We start from the raw sequence: 18,563 nt of genomic DNA on the forward strand, positions 1-18,563 counted from the left end.
GGGGGGGCTCCCCTTCTCCACCGCCTACTTCCTCTCCCCGCCGCCCAAATCCAGGTTTGAGATAAGTGGTCAGCTCCTCAGAGACGAGTCATGATTTCGAGCCTCTAATTTCATCAAAAAAAGAAAAGAAAAGCCCTGATTACAGGCACCCCAACCTCCCAGGTGTAGCTGGAGAGTCCGGAACGTTCTAGATTTAGAACAGGAAGGGATCTGAGAGGCCATCTACGCCCCGACCCCTTCATTTTACAGGTGAGGAAACTGAGACCCGAGGAGGTTAAGAGAGCTGCTTAGATCACACAAGTAGGTAGGCAGTGACAGAAGTGGAATCTGAACCGGGTTTTCTAGGGGACGATGATTTGGCCACGTTCTCATACAACGCAAGGGAACTCACGGAGCTTTCTAAGAGAAAAACGAGAATGCGAAAAGCCTCACCGACCGCCAGGCCATAACCCGCCAATCTCGCGAGAAGTTAAAAAGTCACGGTGGCCCCGCCCCGCTTCTCTTCTCTCCTCTCATCTTCGTCTTCCTGTATATTTCACGCTCAGCGTCGACTTCCCAAGACTCTCGCGAGATTCTGTAGTTTCTGGGTTCCGCTTCCCCTCTGGCGCGGAGGCGTCTTAATCTCTCAGGGCAACGCGATGGCGACTGTGGGCGAGTCTGGGGCTGAGCGGCTCTTCTCCCTGGAGCTGCTCGTGGACTGGGTGCGCCTGGAAACGCGGCTTCTGCCGCCGCCGCCGCCGTCGGAGGACGAAGAGGACGCCGGGACACCCTCGTCCGGCTCCCTCCGCCTGGCCGTGGCCTTCCGCCTGCTGGACTTCCCCACACTGCTGGTGTACCCTCCGGGAGGCCCTGCCGCTCCTTCGCGCGGGCGCCGGCACGGCTCGTTCGCCTTTGGCCGCGGCAAGTCCTGCCTCTTCCGCTTGGATGCGGCCACCCTGCAGCGCCTGTTGGGCGTCTCGCCGCTCTATGCGCTGCTGCTGACAGTGCCCCCCGGAAGCCCGACCCCGGCCCCGAAGCTCTTGGGCAGCTGTAGCATCTCCCTGGCTCCCGCTGCCCGGGGGCTCATCAGAGTGGGGAAGGGACTCTCTGCCACGGGAGCCTCCCAGGGCCACCGAGGTCTTTATGTTTTGAGAGACCTAATGGGGGAGCAAGTCGGGCAAATTTACCTAGGCTACCGCTTGACCGATTTGGGGAGCACCTTGCTGGGCCATATTCCCCCAAAGACACCCGGGGCCTTCCAGAGGGAGGAGGCTCCTGCTGGAGCTAGGGTTAGTAGAGTGGAGGAAATGAGGGCAAATGAGAGTAGTCCCCCAGCCCCACAGGGAAAACAGCCATTTCCTCCACCTCTCATAAGCTTTGCTCAAGTGGATCCAGACAATTTGGAAGATTTGGAAGAACCAAAGCAGCAGGAAGAAGTGATTGAGATAGTTACCTGTGATAAAACTAAGCCAAAGCAACAGGAATATGTGGTTAAGATAGTTAAAACTCCCAGCAAATGCAACAGGAGCGATATAGATATAGAGTTGACGGACTCCTCCCATTCGGAGACTACAATGTCAAATGAGGTTGGGGAAAGCATTAGTCCAAAAAATCAGGAAGTCACAGAGTTAGAACTTGAAACAAACATAATTTGCCCACCACCTCTCTATTATTCTAATCTGGAGCCAAAAAAGATACCACCAGCTAAGGGCAAATTCGTAACTGTACCTCAGATTAGTATGCTTAGGGAATCTAATGATGTGGTTCAGAAAGAAAAGCTCTTGTGCGCCTTGGTAATGAACCATGATGCCCCATCAGATCAGAGTCAAACTGCAATGGCCCAATCTCAGCCTGACCAAGGTAGACTTTTTGACCAAGATAAACTTGACACAATAAGGCAGCTACCTCTATTAAATGCTTTATTGGTTGAGTTATCTTTATTATATAAGCAGCCCCTTGAAACTGCTACTGGTATACACCCTCACTTATCCTGGTTATACAGGCCTGAGGATGGGAAGGCCCCAGAACCTTCTGACAATGCTACTTGTAAAACTGAAAAAGTGGGAGACAAGTTTTTACCTGTGAAAAAAGAAGAGGTCCTAAGTCCTCCATTAATAAGGAAAGAGGTTAGACACAAGCTCAGAAGAGGTGTATGTTTTGAAAAAAACAGCACTCAAAAAAAAGTGGTTCCAAGAAGAAAGTTGTTTTATGGCCTTACAAATACACTCAAACTCCGTTTGAAGCGGACAAACCCAAACATGTTATTGCTACATGAAAAAAGAGAACAGTATAGAAAAACAAAAACAGAAATGCCAGTTACAGAAAAACTTAAAATTTTGCCATCTAAAGGAAAAAATTCTACGGAGGAGCCTGGAAAGCCACACGCACTTCCCAGTAATCTGTGTTTTGCTTCAGATGTTCTTTTTGCTAAAAACATTAAAACTTTAAAGCAAGATCAGGTGGAATCTGGAGGCCAAAGCTCTACAAAAGAAACTCATATTTCAGGAACTGGAACTGAGAAAGAGAGAAATGTTGAAATCAAAACAAATAAGGAGTCATTTATAGAAACTGTTGGTTTGATAAACTCCATTTTACCAGAAAAAGTCATTCCTACAAATGTTTCAGAAAGATTTAAGAAGGAAGGAAAAGTCCATCTTCTAGATGTTGACACAGAGAATACTAGAATAGAGAATTTTGTCATAGATTTTAGTAATGGAGCAAATGAAACTGTGGGTTGTGATTTTCATCCATCTAATTCAAATGATAGTAAACCAAGTAAAAATAGCCTTTCTGAAAGCATATCAGAATTGAAGTATTCTGATGATTTTACTAGTCCTTGCTATTCTGAAGATTTTTCTACTGCTGATGATACTTTTGGAAGTTCTAGAGTTCGTGATAGTAGTCCTGAACTGGAAGCAGATAACCTCAGTTATTCTTATTTAGATACTGATTGTAAGTCTAGTGAATCTAGAATGTCTAGAAAAAGTCATAGAAGTGAAATTAATTCTGTTCTTACCCCACCATTTTCAGCTGGCTCACCAGTACATTCATTTAAAAAATCTCATCTTTCAAAGTCTCAGGGCAGAAGTCTAGTAGATGGAAATAGTGTCTCCAGCAATGACCTTTCCTTACCTTGCAGTGAAGGGAAGAAAAAACATGATGACCAAAATAACATTCATAATTCTGAAATGAGGAATAATCAAGGTGGTCCTGATCAACTTAATTTAAGAACTGGCCACAAATCTTTAGAAAAGAGCCAGTCATTAAGGACATCTCAAGTGAGTTCTTATTTGCCATCTAATATGTCTGAACTAGAACTTAGCGCTCTGGATAGCATTGCTTCAGATCAGCTTGAAGAAAATGATGAACTTGGCTCACTCGATATTTGCCAACAATACAAAGACATTTGTGAGTTAGTAATAAATAAACTTCCTGGGTATACAGTGTAAGATTGAGGTTTTTTTCATATTTAACTTTTTAAAAACCTAGTATATACAGTTACTAAAATTTTATAACATTTACATTGCTTATTTTTATATGTAAATTATGTGAATGCATTCATTATGGAAATGCAAAATAAAAATTTGCTCATGTGCCATGCTTTTACTGTTCAAAATCAGTATTCCTGTGGAAGCAATTTGGAATAGGTCATGAAACCATTATTAGCCTTTCAAAGCTTTCTGTTCATTTTATGTTTTGTTCTGATAAAGGTACAAATGCTCAAGAAATTGGTGCTGATGACCAATCTAACTAAAGTGGTTTATAGCCAAAGGAGTTGGGGAAAAAAGCAATGTTTTTACTAAGGAGTATTAGGACAATTTTAAATTTTGGGGGGAGTTGTTAATTTATTATGGGGCACCTCTTGTGTTCAACTTGCTATTTTAACCACTCTGAATGATATAAAGATGTAAGACGTCTCTAATTCTAAGGAGTTTGTATCCCAGTAGATGCCATTACAATTTATGTAGAAAATAGGCCTGAGGAAAAGGAGTAGGAATAAGAGTCCTCCTCCAAATGAAAGATAAAGCCACTAAGAAACTTGAGAAAAAGCCACAAATGTTTGTGCTACTAATATAAAAGTGCACAAATGTTTTTAATCTTCTATTTTTGCTTTGTTGATAGAGGGCAAGAAAGCAAGGAACAATGCTGAATGAGGTGCCAGTTGAGAGAATTAGAGGGTAAGACATGTCACGGCTGTGAAGAAAGTTTAGTGAAGGAGACTTTTAACTGTTAAACCACAACCCAGATATATGAATGAGAATGTGGACCTGAATCAGAGAGAATATAAAAGTTAAAGATTTCTTAAACTGTGAAGGAAAAGGATTAATGATGAAGTTTTAAAAACAAATAAAACAAGATCCTAAATTGTAATTTTGTGACTAAATTGTGTGCCATACCTATATATTTTGAATAGAGACAGAAATGAGTATTAAGCAATTTTAATGAAGTGAGGGTGTTAGCATTTAGTCTTATATCTCTTTTCCTGCAGATAGGAAAAGAAGTGTTCATCTCTTCAACTCTTAGTCCTGTCCTCAATAATTTCTTTTCTGTTATCTTAGTATTGTTTATAATAAGATGACTTTGGAGTTAGAGTACTTAGATTTGAATCTGTGGTTTATTGTCTACTTATGTGACCTTGGACAAGTCACATAACCTCTATGGGTCACAGTATCCTTATTTGAAAAATGAAGCAATTGCACTAGATGGCTTCAGAGGTCCCATAAGGATTCTCTAACTTAACTTTCCCTTTTTATATGGAAGGGAACTATTAAGGGCTACTGTCTCCAAATAACTAAATTTAAAAAGCAAAACCAAAACAATTAGTGAATAACACATTGCATAATTAAGTAGTAGTGTGTACAGAATGCATTCTGTAGTATTTTGTCAAAACTGGGGAGTTGGTAGGGAAGACGTTTTAGGAAGGGGTAGAATGTGAGCTTTGCCTTAATGATTAGGATTTGTGTTGATGTTTGGGGGGGGGGGGGGGGGGGGGGGGGAATCCCAGGGGAAGGGGTTGGGGGGGGGGGGGGGGGGGGGGGGGAGTGGGAGGAGGAAATCCCAGGAGAAAGAGTTCAGTGGGAATGGTGGCATGGAAGTGTGAATGATCCAAGTGATTCATATAATAGGAGAATAGTAGTAAGTTCCCTGTTGGAAAATAATGGGAAATAAAGTTGGTTAGGTAAGATACATCAGCTCAAGCTGTTGATGCTTATCATCCGTGTGGGGAGGTGGACTTGAAAAACAGACCATGTCCAGTAGCCCTCAGATGAATGAAGCATCTTTCTTCATTGGTTGTTCCACTCTCCATATCCCTTTGGTACTCACCTATGGAATTATTTCCCATGCTTCTTGAGCTCAACACTTAACAAAATTTGTTGGTACTCTGATCTGATCTTGGCACCTGACACAATGTTCCCTCAACTGTGTTGTGTGGACAGAGACAAGGTTTTGTGCTTGTAACTTGGTGAAATAGAGAGTTACTGTAGGTTGTTGACCACAGGAGTAGCTAAAAGTGGTATTGAAGAATAATTTGACCATGATAAAATATTAAAAGTAGGTGAGAGAAACAAATTTTACTGATAAAATACTGATTTTAAAATATGAAATAGTTTTCACTTTCATGGTGTTTGTTTTCTTCCAAAAACAGTGTATTATTCTCAAAAATAATTAAATGTCAACTAATAGACACAGAAATACACAAATATAATTCAACAAGCTTTTATCAAGTTCCTACTATGTATGTATAATAAATACCATTCAGATTAGTGTTCAAGTGGCCTTGTGAATATTTTCTTAAAATTTTTTTTAAAAAGATATTCTGAGTTTAACAAACACAATAGAATGATTTCCGTAAATATATCAGATAATAAATTAATTATACATGAAACCATAAATCTCTGCTTTATTTAAAAATGTATAATAAATGCAATGTTAATTTCAAAGAAAACTTGTTCATCTGTTTCCTTCTGAATTTTTTTGTTTCTTGTTCATTTTTAGGAATGCTTCAGTCTCTGTTTTCTTTTATAATGGAATGAGGAAAGGGAAACAGTAATCTTGCTGGCCCCTCTCCCTCCTGACTACTATCCAAAATTGGAAGGGGAAAAAAAGCCCTCCTAAGTACAGGCAAGCAAAAGAAATCCTAAATATTGGCAGTGTTCAAAAATATACAACTCGTTCTGAACCTTGAGACCTTGACCCATGTTGGACAAATAAACATATTGACTACGCCATTTCTTAGTAAAGAGACACAGGAGGGCTTGTAGCACCTCTCTCACTAGCAGGTTTGCTTTTGTTCTGATCAGACAGGAAGACAAGAATGGAGTCATAATAAGGGGTTGAATAAGCTTACTTTATTCTAGTCTAGTCTTCTCAAAGGGAGTTTGCTGACAATGGGAGCATCAAGGGAGGGCAACTACCCCTCATCTCAGTGGAGTCAATCTAGACCAGCACAACTTGTGCACTCTCCTAAATCCCCTCAAGCCTCAATGGGGGCCAGTTGAGGCAAACACACATATTCCCCCTTCTAAGCCTTGATGGGGGCTGATCAAGGCACACACAGCATTTCAGCTTGCACATTCACCCCTATGGGGGTCCCCAGTCATTGACCAGTGTCCACTTGCTTTATAGGGCAACAGACAAAGAAGGCACATTGCTAGCAATAGCCTCACACTTTTACATCACTTCATCCCTTTATCTACTGTTACTCTGCAGTAGAAACTGTCTTGAACCATCATTGTGGGAACTCATATCTAACACCTGGGAAGTAGAGATTGTTACAGCTGTGGATACTGGGAAGAAAACTCTAAGAAAGAATAACAAAAGATCCACTTTGCATGCACTAAAATTCACCTTCCTTACAACCTGTCAGTAGTTAAAAAGCATGATTCATCATTAGTCCTCCAGAATTGGTCGTTTCATTGAGCAGATTTCTAAAGTATTTCAGAGATATTTTTCTTTACAATGCTTTTATATAAGTAGTTTTTTGCTTTCTACTCACTTCACTATATCAGTTCATACAAGTATTAATTTCAGAGCCTGCAGGTATCATTGTAGAGAATGCAGGTAACCAGCAGTCTTTCTCACTATCTTTTCCTCCTTAATCCCCTTTATCTCTGGAGATATAAGCAACCATACCACATCACAATAATGAGCTCATTTTAAGACTAGGAGCAATAAAACCTCAAGTCCAGCACATTCCCTCCTCTACTGCTTTAGGGAATTCAATTTAGCAGAAAAGTTAAGCATACAATTACAATTGCTCAGAACCCTCAATTAGGAAAATTCCCAATATTTAGGCCAGGGTTTGGCTCTCTGCCTAACCCCTCACATCTATCTCTGTAGCTATGGCAAAATTTATTTTATCAAAAAAGAGCAGAATATTTTACAGTGCCTGTTAATAGGTATCCAGAGGGAAAGAACAGACCTTTCCTTGTAACTTCTTACAGTTTTTAAGAAGGTGTGTATAGCTGGTGACATCAATCTGAGTCTTCTGCCCAGACATGCCTGTAGGGCCGGTGACTGTCTTGAGCCCTCTGCTCTTTTCTATAGCTCCTTCCTATTGCCTTTCTATTGCCCTATTCTTTCTGACTCTGTTTTTGAGGGTCCCCATTCCACTATCTGTTGCCTGAAACCCAAATTCTCAACTCTTTAACTCGCTTGCTAGTTTTATGTAAACCTGAAAGTGTTGAGGTCAGATTCAGGAGAGTGGGGTTCAGGTGTGAAAGAATTGACTTAGACCTCTGTAGCCATTGGTGATGAGTTCAGGGTGGACCCCAAGAATGTTGAAGTGCTAACTGAAATGATGAGAAATAGATGTGTGGATCCCAATGTCCTGAAAGAATTCACTCAGAGAGTGTCCAAGTTAAAGAAAGGCATTTTTTGAGGTGGTGTACCCAAGGGGGCCTGCTCCCCGTGAAGCAGAACCTCAATGGCTCTACTCCACATGAGAGACAGAGTATAGGCTGGAGTAGGGGGAGCAGGGCAGCCCCTGCTTCCTGCAGGAGGCAAAAGCGATGAGCCAGGTCAAAGGTATGGTTTAAATACAATTTTATGGAATGGGGGGACAGGGACAAGAGAGTGGGAGGAGCAAGCATGGTTCAAAAATGCCTGGGATATCAGGTAGTCCAGAGGTGATAAGCAAAGACAAGGAAGGGGAGGGAAAGAGTTGTTCAGGAATTGAGGGTGCTTAGTGAAAGCACACAGATAAGTCCACAGTGGGGTCTTCATTGCATAGTCTTCTTTGATCACTTTTCCATTTGGTCACATCTAGCATCTTATCTCCTGTCTCACTATTGCTTGCTCCTCTGCAATTTGTATTTAGGGAATTGTCCAGGCCTCATTCATACTAAGTTCATCATTCCAATTTATTGATTCAGAGGCGTTCTCACTTCCCAGCCACATCTATACTACTGCCCTTGGTTAGCTTTTGCCTTATCTTGCCAGACTGTAAACCTCTAGGCCACTTCTAAGCCTAAAAAGAATATCATACCTTCCCTATACTATCCCCTACCCTCTACCCTACTTCCGGCTTTCCTTGATGAGTTGTCTTCCTCCCTTAGGTTGTAAACTCCTTAAAGAGCCCCTTTCCCTGACCTGACCCAGGTCAGGTCAGAACTGCCTGACTGTTGACTTGACTTGGGTGAGACAGGAATCATCAACTCTCTTCTTTCATATGAGGAGCACCACCAGGCCTTAGCATCTGCCTTGCTTCTGCCCTCCAGATCCCTGTGCTCTCATCAAACCCATCAATGTAACCTAATGATCTCTAAGCCTAGCCATTCACCTCCACCATGGCCCCCTAGGACTTCCAGAACTCGCCAGTCACTCTACAGCCAAGTCTTTTTTTTTTTTTTAATATGTTGTCTCCCTCTATTAGAATGTGAGCTTGAGAAAAGTGACTTTTACTTTTTCTGTCCTCAGTGCTTAGCATGGTTCTTGGCACATAGTGAGTGCTTAATAAATGATTTTTCATTCATTTATTTATCCTAAATTCTGGCATGTATATTAATATTTTGTCTAAGAATAAAGAAAAAATAAGTATTAGAATCTGAAATATAAGAAGGGATATAAACCTGCAATAAATGATGGATAGTCTGCTGATGTGCCTTTCTGACACTTAGCAAGACTTCTCTTTGGACAACTTAGAAAAGGTATCACTAGACCTTTACTTAAAGGCTTTTTTGCATGGTAAGACCTGTCAGAATCCTCAGCAGCCTTAAATAACCCAGGTCCATTGCCTGGGTTGATGAGTCTTCATGTCTCAGTAGATTATACTCCATTCTGTCTCCAGACACTAAACCTAGTCATACCCAAGGTGGCCCCTCAGGAGAATCATAGACAACAGATAAAAAGTGAATGGGACTTTAGCTTTACTGAAAAAAACTTTAAATTATTAATTTTTACACCTAAATAAGCATGATTTGACTTTGTATGTAGCTCATGGTCAAACATCTCTAGAACACTACAAATCCAGCAATATGTGCCTGTTACCATCCTTTACTGTTATCTTTTGAAGTGATCTCTGCTTGCTCCAAAAGTATTTCTGTAGATTTTTTTTAAACCTATTTACCATGTGCTTTGAGAATATTAATCATCTTTTTCCTTTTTTTGGCAAGGAATTTAATTTGGTTGGTTCTTGTACGACAGACATGCAGAATCTCTTGCTGAGGCCATACCAACACTAATTAGCTTACTAAGCCTATCCATCTCTTATTTTCTCCTAGCATGATCTTCAAGAACCTACTGTCACCTCTACATGATATATATATATATATATGCATACATGCACATACATATATGTATGTTTATATATGTATATATACATGCATGTATTTCTCACATATGAACATATGTATATATATTAAGGAAGAATATAGGAATTATAACTGTGATTTCATTCATATAGGGACTTTCTCTGCAACCTACAATCTTAGAGAGTTATCCAGAGCACTAAGAGGTTAAGCATCTTGCTCAGGGTCACATATCCAGTATTTGACACAGGATTTGAAAGAACTAGGTGGTACAGTGGATACAGTGCTGGGCCTGGAATTACTAAGACCCGCATTCAAAAGCTCTATGACCCCGGCTAGGTCACTAAACTTCTATTTGCCTCATTTTCCTCAGCTGTAAAAATGAGATCATAATAACACCTACCTCACAGGATTGTTGTGAGGATCAAATATAAAATGATGCGATATTCTAATAAAATCATGTTATAATGATGTAATATAATGATTATTATAATTATATTATATAAACATAACATAATGATACAGTATACTGTTTTTGAAGTACTTAGCACAGAACATTGCAGCAAGGTGGCATAGCGGATGGAATGCTGGGTCTGGAGTCAGGAAGACCTGAATTCAAATCTAACCTCAGATACTAGTTGTGTGGCCCTAAGCAAGTCACTTAACCGTATTTCTCAGTTTCTTCATCTGTAAAATAAACTAGATAAGAAAATGGCAAACTATTCCAGTATCTTTGCCAAGAAACCTAATGGGGTCACACAGAGTTAGATATGACTGAAATGACTGAACAACAAGTGCTTATTCCCTTCCTCCTTTTGTTCTTGGTTTTGAGACCAGCTCTTTATCTAATATGATACACTTTCTTTCAATAGATACATAGAAGAAAAAATGTATGTGCGTATATAAAGGAATCTTGTATAATCTTGGTATGTACATGGAGATGCTGTTGGAGAAGAACCTTTTACATTAAGATATGTATATAATTACTTATGCCTCACTATAGAGGGATTCCTTCAATTTGGACTGTGCTGGACAACCTTTATGATAGTGGCAAACGCTTTTGATGAGCATGTATTGTATATTCTCATTTCATTCCTGATTTGAGAATAAAGAGTCATTAAACAATAGGTCAACTAGCATCTGTATCACTACATCTTTAAATCAGTGTATTGTGATTGTATGGAAAATACCTTGTTAGAGAGTTTTCAAGGCAATATTTTGTTCTACCTAATCAGAATTTTTTTTCTAGCAAACAAACAACAAGCACCCAACAGATTTTTCCAACTTCAACTGTGGCAGAAAAATACATCTACCATCTAACTGAGTAGTTAGACTTATAATAAAAATAGTCTCCATTAGGATTTTTAAAAAATGTTCCAAAGGCAGTTAACAGTGAGAATTTGAAGACGTTTATTAGGTCCAACTCAGCAGAAAATGTGTAGTATGTATATATGTAGTACATAATGTAGTAATATATATGGAGTTAAGTGTTTAGTGGAGATATATTCTTAAAAATACAGTTGAATTTATGTAAGACCAAGATAATTAGTACTACTAGTAGTGATAAAATTGGCTTCCCTATCTCACCCAGCAATGAGTATTGCTTAATTTTTTTTTATTTAGTGGTGAATGACCATATAAAAATGTATTGACTAAATCAAGTGCTATTTTCATGTATTAGTCACATTAAATTTAAATAAAAATATACTAAGGGAGAAGTAGGGAATAATTTAAATTATATTATTTTGGCAAGGGAGATTTATGCACCTTTCAGCAAAACTGTCCATAGGACCTTATTTCCTAGCTATTCTAATTTCCATGTGTCAATCTAGTGTTGCTAACTTTTGAATAAGATACTAAAAAGTATCCCCCAAAACCCCATTAATTCCTTTACAATTGGAAGGGTCTGTCAGTAAATGCTATGGTGTCTAAAATTCATTGCTGGCATTTTTAATTTAAAATTCCAGGAAACTTAGAAACTTCTGGACAGACTATTTGAACTTAAGGAGAAAGAAGTAGTTTATCTTCTGGGAAAACCCAAGAGCTACTGCATGATTCTTGTTAACAAAGATATCTACATCCTTTATATTATATTCTCTAGATCCTCTGCTAATTGGGTGAGGAAGGAGGAATTCCCTCCCTCCATTCCTTTTAGAATTATTACATAACAAACATATTATATAACATAACAAATATGTTATAATGTACAGTCTCCAAGGAATTAATATTACAAATAACCCAAACAGCTAACGAACAGTATGCGCTTGGTGTAAATGGGCTTTAGAATATTTCCATTGATGATTTACATGCTCAATATATCTTCCTATTGAGAAAATCAATTTTTGTGTGAGCATATGTAATTTTTTCAGATGATATTCTCAAGTCCTAATATGATGCTATTGTTGGAAGACTTTCTCTAATTCTAGGACATGAAAGAGATAAATCAGTTTGGTCATTCAATATGCATTTATTAACCTTACTAAGTTTTAGATAATCTGGTCTTTAACTTTTATCCCCACAAAATACTGAGGAAAAAAGAAAACCCTGAATTTATGGAAGTTGAGAATTTCTTTCACTAGTAATTATTTGACTAATATTGGAAGTAAGCATGCATCCTGAAGATGGTGGTCTATGTAGAAAAGGTACCAGTGGAATACAGAGTGAAGCACAGGAGCATGAAAGGGGGAAAGGAATAGTCATTTATTAAACATCTACTATCTACCAGTCACTGTGCTAAGCACTTTTACAAATATTGTCTCATTTGATCTTCACAACAACACTGGGAGAATGTTGCTGTTATTATCTGTACTTTATAGTTGAGGAAATTGAGGCAAACCAGTTAAATGACTTGCCCAGGGTCACACAGCTAATGAGTGTCTGAAGCTGGCTTTGAACTTGAGTCTTCTTGCCTCCAGGCCCAGTGTTCTACTATGCCACCTAGCTCCATGGAAGTGAACTGTTGACAGTGGCATACCAGGCTTATTATCTGACCTATAAGGAAATGTGCTGTTGCTGTATCTTCCACTTTCTTTGAAGATGTTGAGTTCATAAGTTCTGTGTGCTCAGCCAAAACTGATCTTCTACTTGCAAAGATTGTTCTGGGGTCCTATACTGATAGGTTTGGTTCTTATATAGTCCTCTCTGGCTGCCTGTAATAATTCATACAAGTTGTGCTGCCTCTATTTACTTACTATTCCTCTGTTGCCAACACTACACTGTAGGTTGTGAGCAAAGGAGAGAACCTTAAAAGTCAGAGTTTGAGTGGAAGTTGGTGTTTAATCTGGGGGAGGCAACAGAGTTGTGACACCTGAACTGTGTGGTGGGCAGGACTCACTTGAACTTGGTGGGAGAAGTAAAACAGTGATATCTAATGGTCAAATGTACCACTAGCTGTCTCCAAATGGCTGTTGGCTAATGATGTGCTATAATACCTTAACCAAAGGCAGTGTGAGGGTGAACCAAAACCCAAAATGAAATGGGATAAAGATAAGATTTCATTAAGGAATGATTGATGTGATCAAACAAACAGTCATTTTTTCAAATAAAAAAATGCAAACTATTAACAATCATTTGAAAGACTGCTCCAAATCAGTAATAATAAAAGAAATACAATGTACAAAAGACTGAGAAATTTCACCTCATGCATTAAATTGGTAAAGATGACCCCCCCCAAATGGTCAGTTTTTCATTGTGGCACACAAATGCACTGTTGCTAGAGTTGTGAGTTTAGTTCATAGCATTGTATTTGGCCATTCACACTTTGAAAAAAATTTTATATAAATAAAAAAACTAATAGGAATTTGTGAATTATACCTTATGCTTCTGTATTTAGATAGAACTGACATGTTCTTGCAACCAACCTGGCCCAGGACCCCACAAAGAAATCCTAGCATGTTGGAATAAATGCTGCATCTTTTAACTTAGTTTGAGCGTTCTCAGGGTAAGTCTAAAGTTTTGCTATTTGGCACCAGATAGAAAATTTCATTGGTAACTCTGTGCCAGGTCCTTTGCTAAGCTTGTTATGAATGTTATATCAATTGATCTTCATGACAACCCAGTGAGGTAGGTGTTAGACAAAGCATATTCCCAAATATGAGTAGCTGAATTATGATGAAGCTATGTTTTGTTGTAATCTTAAACTTCCTGTCTTGTACCAGTTTAGCTCACTTGCCCTTTTCAATCCCAAGGTTCAGATTCCAATTGATAGACACTGGGGCATGACATTATATATCAAAACAGTCTTTGTTTAATATTTAATATAGTTTTAAATAATTTAATCTGTCCATCTTAGAGATGAACCCTTTCAATCTGACTCTTCCCAATGGCTTTGCTTATTTCTGAATAATCCTCATGAATTCCCCAAGGTCAAAGGTGCCAGGATTCTCTTTCTATCCTTCTTTGAAAGAAAGCTTAGTAACATTTACCTCTTCTAGACTGAAAGCTCCTTGAGGCCAGGGACTGAATAATTTGTCTTTGTACATTTCCTAGCCACCTTGGTAGTTATTTGAGCATAAAGTAAACACTTAATAAATGCTTAATGAGCTAAATTTGATCCTAGATTTGTGGAATGAACCATGTTGACCAGGAGGGCTTTGTTACATCATTTATTGCTTTCAAAGATATTCTTAATTGATTTTCAGTGTTTTGACTATTAGGGATCTTTTAAATTGTTAGTTAACAATTGAAGTCCAAATGTTCAATGTTTAGCAAAAAGGAAATCTAACAAATAAAATAATATTTTCCCACTTAAAAAAACCTTTTGAGTCATTTTAGAGCCATAAAAGCATGTATTTTAGCCAGTGTTCATAAAATTTTCTGCTCAATTTTGTGAACTCCAGGTTTCTGTGAGTCACTTTGGGTTGTTTGGAAAGCTTTTCAAGTTATGGTTTTCTTGTGACTAAAATAACACACCAAGTGTTTTGTTGGGTATCTGCATTTTAAAGGTAGCATATATTCTATTTTTTGCTATATAAAAATACTTCAGTCTTAGATGATGTCAGACTGAAAAACTTATCTGTAAGGGAATCAAAATGTGTAATGTCTCTTTCCTTCCAAATAAGTAGAAATGTAGATGATGCAATAAATTATTTTTAAAATTACTTTTCCAATGACATGTATAATGGTGAGAATTTAATCAGTTAATTGGTCAACAAGCATTTATTCATGCTTATGTGAGGCAGTTAGGTAACACACTGTATGTTAGACTGGGCCTGGAGTTAGGAAGACCTGAATTCAAATTCAGCCTCAAATACTTACTAGTTTTGTGACCCTTAAAACTCACTTATCCTCAGTCAGCCTCAGTTTCTTCAAGAGCAAAATGAGGACAATAATAGCACCTAGCTCACAAAGTTGTTGTGAGGATCAAATGAAATAATATTTATAAAATGCTTAGCATAGTATGTGGGACACAGTAGGCACTTAATAAATGCTGTTCCCTTCCCTTTCCTCTTCCTCTGTGCTATGTGCCTATCACTATGCTAAATCCTGGGGATATAAAAAAATAGGACCTGCCTTCAAGGAACTTACATTCTATTTGGAGGATATGACATGTTTCCAGTTAAACAAATGCAAGATACATAAACCATGGAAAGTAATTAACGGGGAGGGTCACTTACAACTAGAAGGATGAAGATAGGCCCTTTGATGGAGGAAGAGTTTAACCAGGATCTTGAGAGGATCTAGTGATTCCAAAAATTGGAGGTGAGGACAGAGAGCATTCCAGGTATGGAGGACAGTCTGTGAAAAGGCAGGAATGTGATGATGACGGAATAGCAAGTTGGATGGTTTGGCTAGACCATAGGAGTGGGGAACCTGCAACCTCAAGGCCACATACCCTCTAGGTCCTCAAGTGCAGCCCTTTGACTGAATTCAAACTTCACAAAACAAATCCTTTGTTTGGATTTAGTCAAAGGGTCACACCTGAGGATCTAGAGGGCAGGTTCCCCAACCCTGGCTAGAGTTTTAGCGTGCAGGAGGAAGAATAATGTGAAATCAACCTATTTCCTAAAACAGTGAAATGATGAGCTAGCTCAAACTGGCTGAGAGAACCAAAGTGTAAATTTAAAGAACGTCGACAAAGGTTACAAATCAGGGCTTGATTTATTGTTTGGTATGTTGTCTGTTTTTGAGAAAGTGATGTGGAAAGTGTTACTACTGCAGATTAATCTTTAAAATGTTTCATGAGTCCTTTTTTTTTTTTTCTGGAGAATTGGTTGTAAAACATTTACCAGCACACTACTGATCTATACCTATAAATAGATACACGCATAATCATCTTACCTCAGACATTGGTCAGTATTAGATATTCTTTTCAAAATTGGAGAGGCCATATGATGCAATGAAGAGAAGATCACTTTTGGGGATCAGTAAACCCGGATTTTATTTGTTGTTCTAATGTTTATTAGCTGTGTGTGACCATGGACAAAGATCTTGACTTCTCTGGGCTACAGTTTATTCAAAATGGGAATATTTGAATTGTTTATCTAAGATTTGTCACAAAGAAAATGCTTTAAGTGACTTGCAGCACTTAAATAGGATCTATTTATTTAGTAAGGGTCCAGAAAAAGTATATTTAGTCCTAATGAAGGAAAATTTCTAGCAAGCAATGGAGAATGATACAGCACTTATGAATTACAATATACAGTATGAAGATACATTCCATTATGTATGCCCAGCAAATTAAAAAAAAGCAAATTGAAAACCCAATGAGACAGTAAATCAAATGTGAATCATTGTAATCTTCATTATAATCACTGGAGGATTATTTTAAAACCTTAAATCTTCAGGTAAAAGCCTTAGTAATTTGTTTAAAAATCAAGAATTCAATATGTTTTCATTCAACAGGAAAGGTTTTAAATATTTCAAACCATTCTGCTATGTTAGAGCCAGGCGGTGATGAAGCTTTCCTTTCCACAGCTTTCTAACCTACTGTGATCATCTTCCCTTTCTCTTCATTTCCCTGGCAAGCCCTGATTGTCTGAATCCTTCCTTTGGCAGGTATCACATACTGCTTTATGTTCTTGTTCTTGTTGTTCAGTTGTTCAGTCGTGTCTGACTCTTTGTGACCCCACAGACCATAGCATGCTAATGCTGTCCATGGATTTTCTTGGCAAAGATACTGGGGTAGTTTGCCTTGTGTTATTAATTATCCTTTATTTCTCTGTCTCATTTGCCTAAATAGATTAAAAATACTTTGAGGTCAGGGATGAATGCTATTTTTTCTAACCACTCCACAGCACCATCTGTAGGGCCTGCTAGTATGAGGTGCTCTACTATTTTAAATTTCTTTTTTATCAGCATCTTGTTCAATATCATACTCTAACAGATATGAATACATTTTCTTTGTCAAATTGAAAAATAATTTATTGTCGTAACATACTATTAACAAAATACTATTGTACTACAATAATGTCACTATTATTTCTAGTCAGTTCTTCCAAAATCTCAATTCCAAAAATATTCTTCACCTTTAGTCCTCAGAAAATTTTATCTGAAGTCAGAAACAATTTCCTTATTGATTATTTTATTAAATAAGTAAATACATTCTTATATTACATAACCACTATAAAATAGAAATATTTTAGAAAGTATGTTACAGTGACATGTATAATTTGATTTGGTCTATCATACTGAAAATGGGGCAAGGCAATTTAATTTCCATCTTGAACATTGTCTCTTAAGAACTCAACAACAAGGCAAGACTTCCTTTAACCAATATATCACAAATAGAACAAGTCCCATCTCTTTCTCTGCAGTCAACAATTTTACTTTTCACAAAATGTTCAGGAAATCTTCCCTATGAAATGGTATCCTTCATGATAACTTCATTTTGCTTGCCAGTGACTTATGATTACAAAAGTATCAGGTAAACTCTTTAATCAGTTGTATCCTATTTCTGTACCTTTGGTTTTAATTTCAAGTTCATCAGAGTGCTGATTTACTAACTCCGTTTTTGCTTAGGTTTGCTGAAATCAATCTGATCCCTTTGGCTTTCTCTTTGTATGCTCTTTAAAAGCTAGAATTACTTAGAAATATAGCGTTTCCCTTTGGATCCACCTTGCTCATCTTCCTGAGGCCCTGGCAATAGTATTTTGTCTAGAGGGTCAAATCCAATATGCTGCCATGCCTACTCTATTTTCTTTACTTTTCTTCCTATTGGTCTATAATAACAACTCTTCTTCATCTAAATGTTTCTAGGGATCATATTTTCTTGATACCACATAAAAATGTCTAGAACAGAAAATCCATTCAATCTGATGGAATAAATATTTAATAAGTGTCTATTAGGTGCAAGACACTGGGAATAAAGAGATGGGGACTGATCTGGGACTAGGTTTCACTGGTGTAAGGAATTCTGACTAATGTCGCTCTGTTTGCTAATAATGTAGGTTAACACCTTCTCTATGACTTACAGTCTTAGAGATCACTGAGAACTTAAGTGACTTATCCAAAGTCATGTAACCAGTATGGGCCAGATGCGAGACTTGAAACCAGGTCTTCCTGACTCTAGCTCTCCATCCTCTATTCCATACTGCCCCTCATTCCAATAAATAGATCTAGATGCATCTATGTGGACAAACATAATCTACATGGGCAACAAAACATATCACATACCCCCTTACACACATACATGCAAACATATGCACATATATCAGTGAAGAAAACCTGAGGAACTTTATTCCAGAGGGATTTGGTTGTATTTGGTAAAAGTCACATAGTATGAAATGCAAAAACGCTACCATTGTCGTTAAAGCTGTCTTAGTAATAACAACCCAAGAGAGACATCAAGGTGTGGTGGAAAGGGAATTTGCAATCAGAAAACTCGTGTTGAAATCT

General features: G+C 38.1%; 1 protein-coding gene across 1 annotated transcript; it reads left to right on the forward strand.

The window, feature by feature from the left end:
* Positions 1–638: 638 nt before the first annotated feature.
* On the forward strand, positions 639–4,963 carry LOC114049887 (microtubule-associated protein 10-like). The gene has a single exon (XM_027871334.1). The coding sequence runs from the start codon at positions 639–641 to the stop codon at positions 3,426–3,428; it is 2,790 nt and encodes a 929-aa protein (XP_027727135.1). The 3' UTR covers positions 3,429–4,963.
* The last annotated feature ends 13,600 nt before the right edge of the window (positions 4,964–18,563 follow it).

Source organism: Vombatus ursinus, unplaced genomic scaffold, assembly GCF_900497805.2.
Source record: "Vombatus ursinus unplaced genomic scaffold, bare-nosed wombat genome assembly UNPS02014798.1, whole genome shotgun sequence".
Classification (NCBI taxonomy): Eukaryota; Metazoa; Chordata; class Mammalia; order Diprotodontia; family Vombatidae; genus Vombatus; species Vombatus ursinus.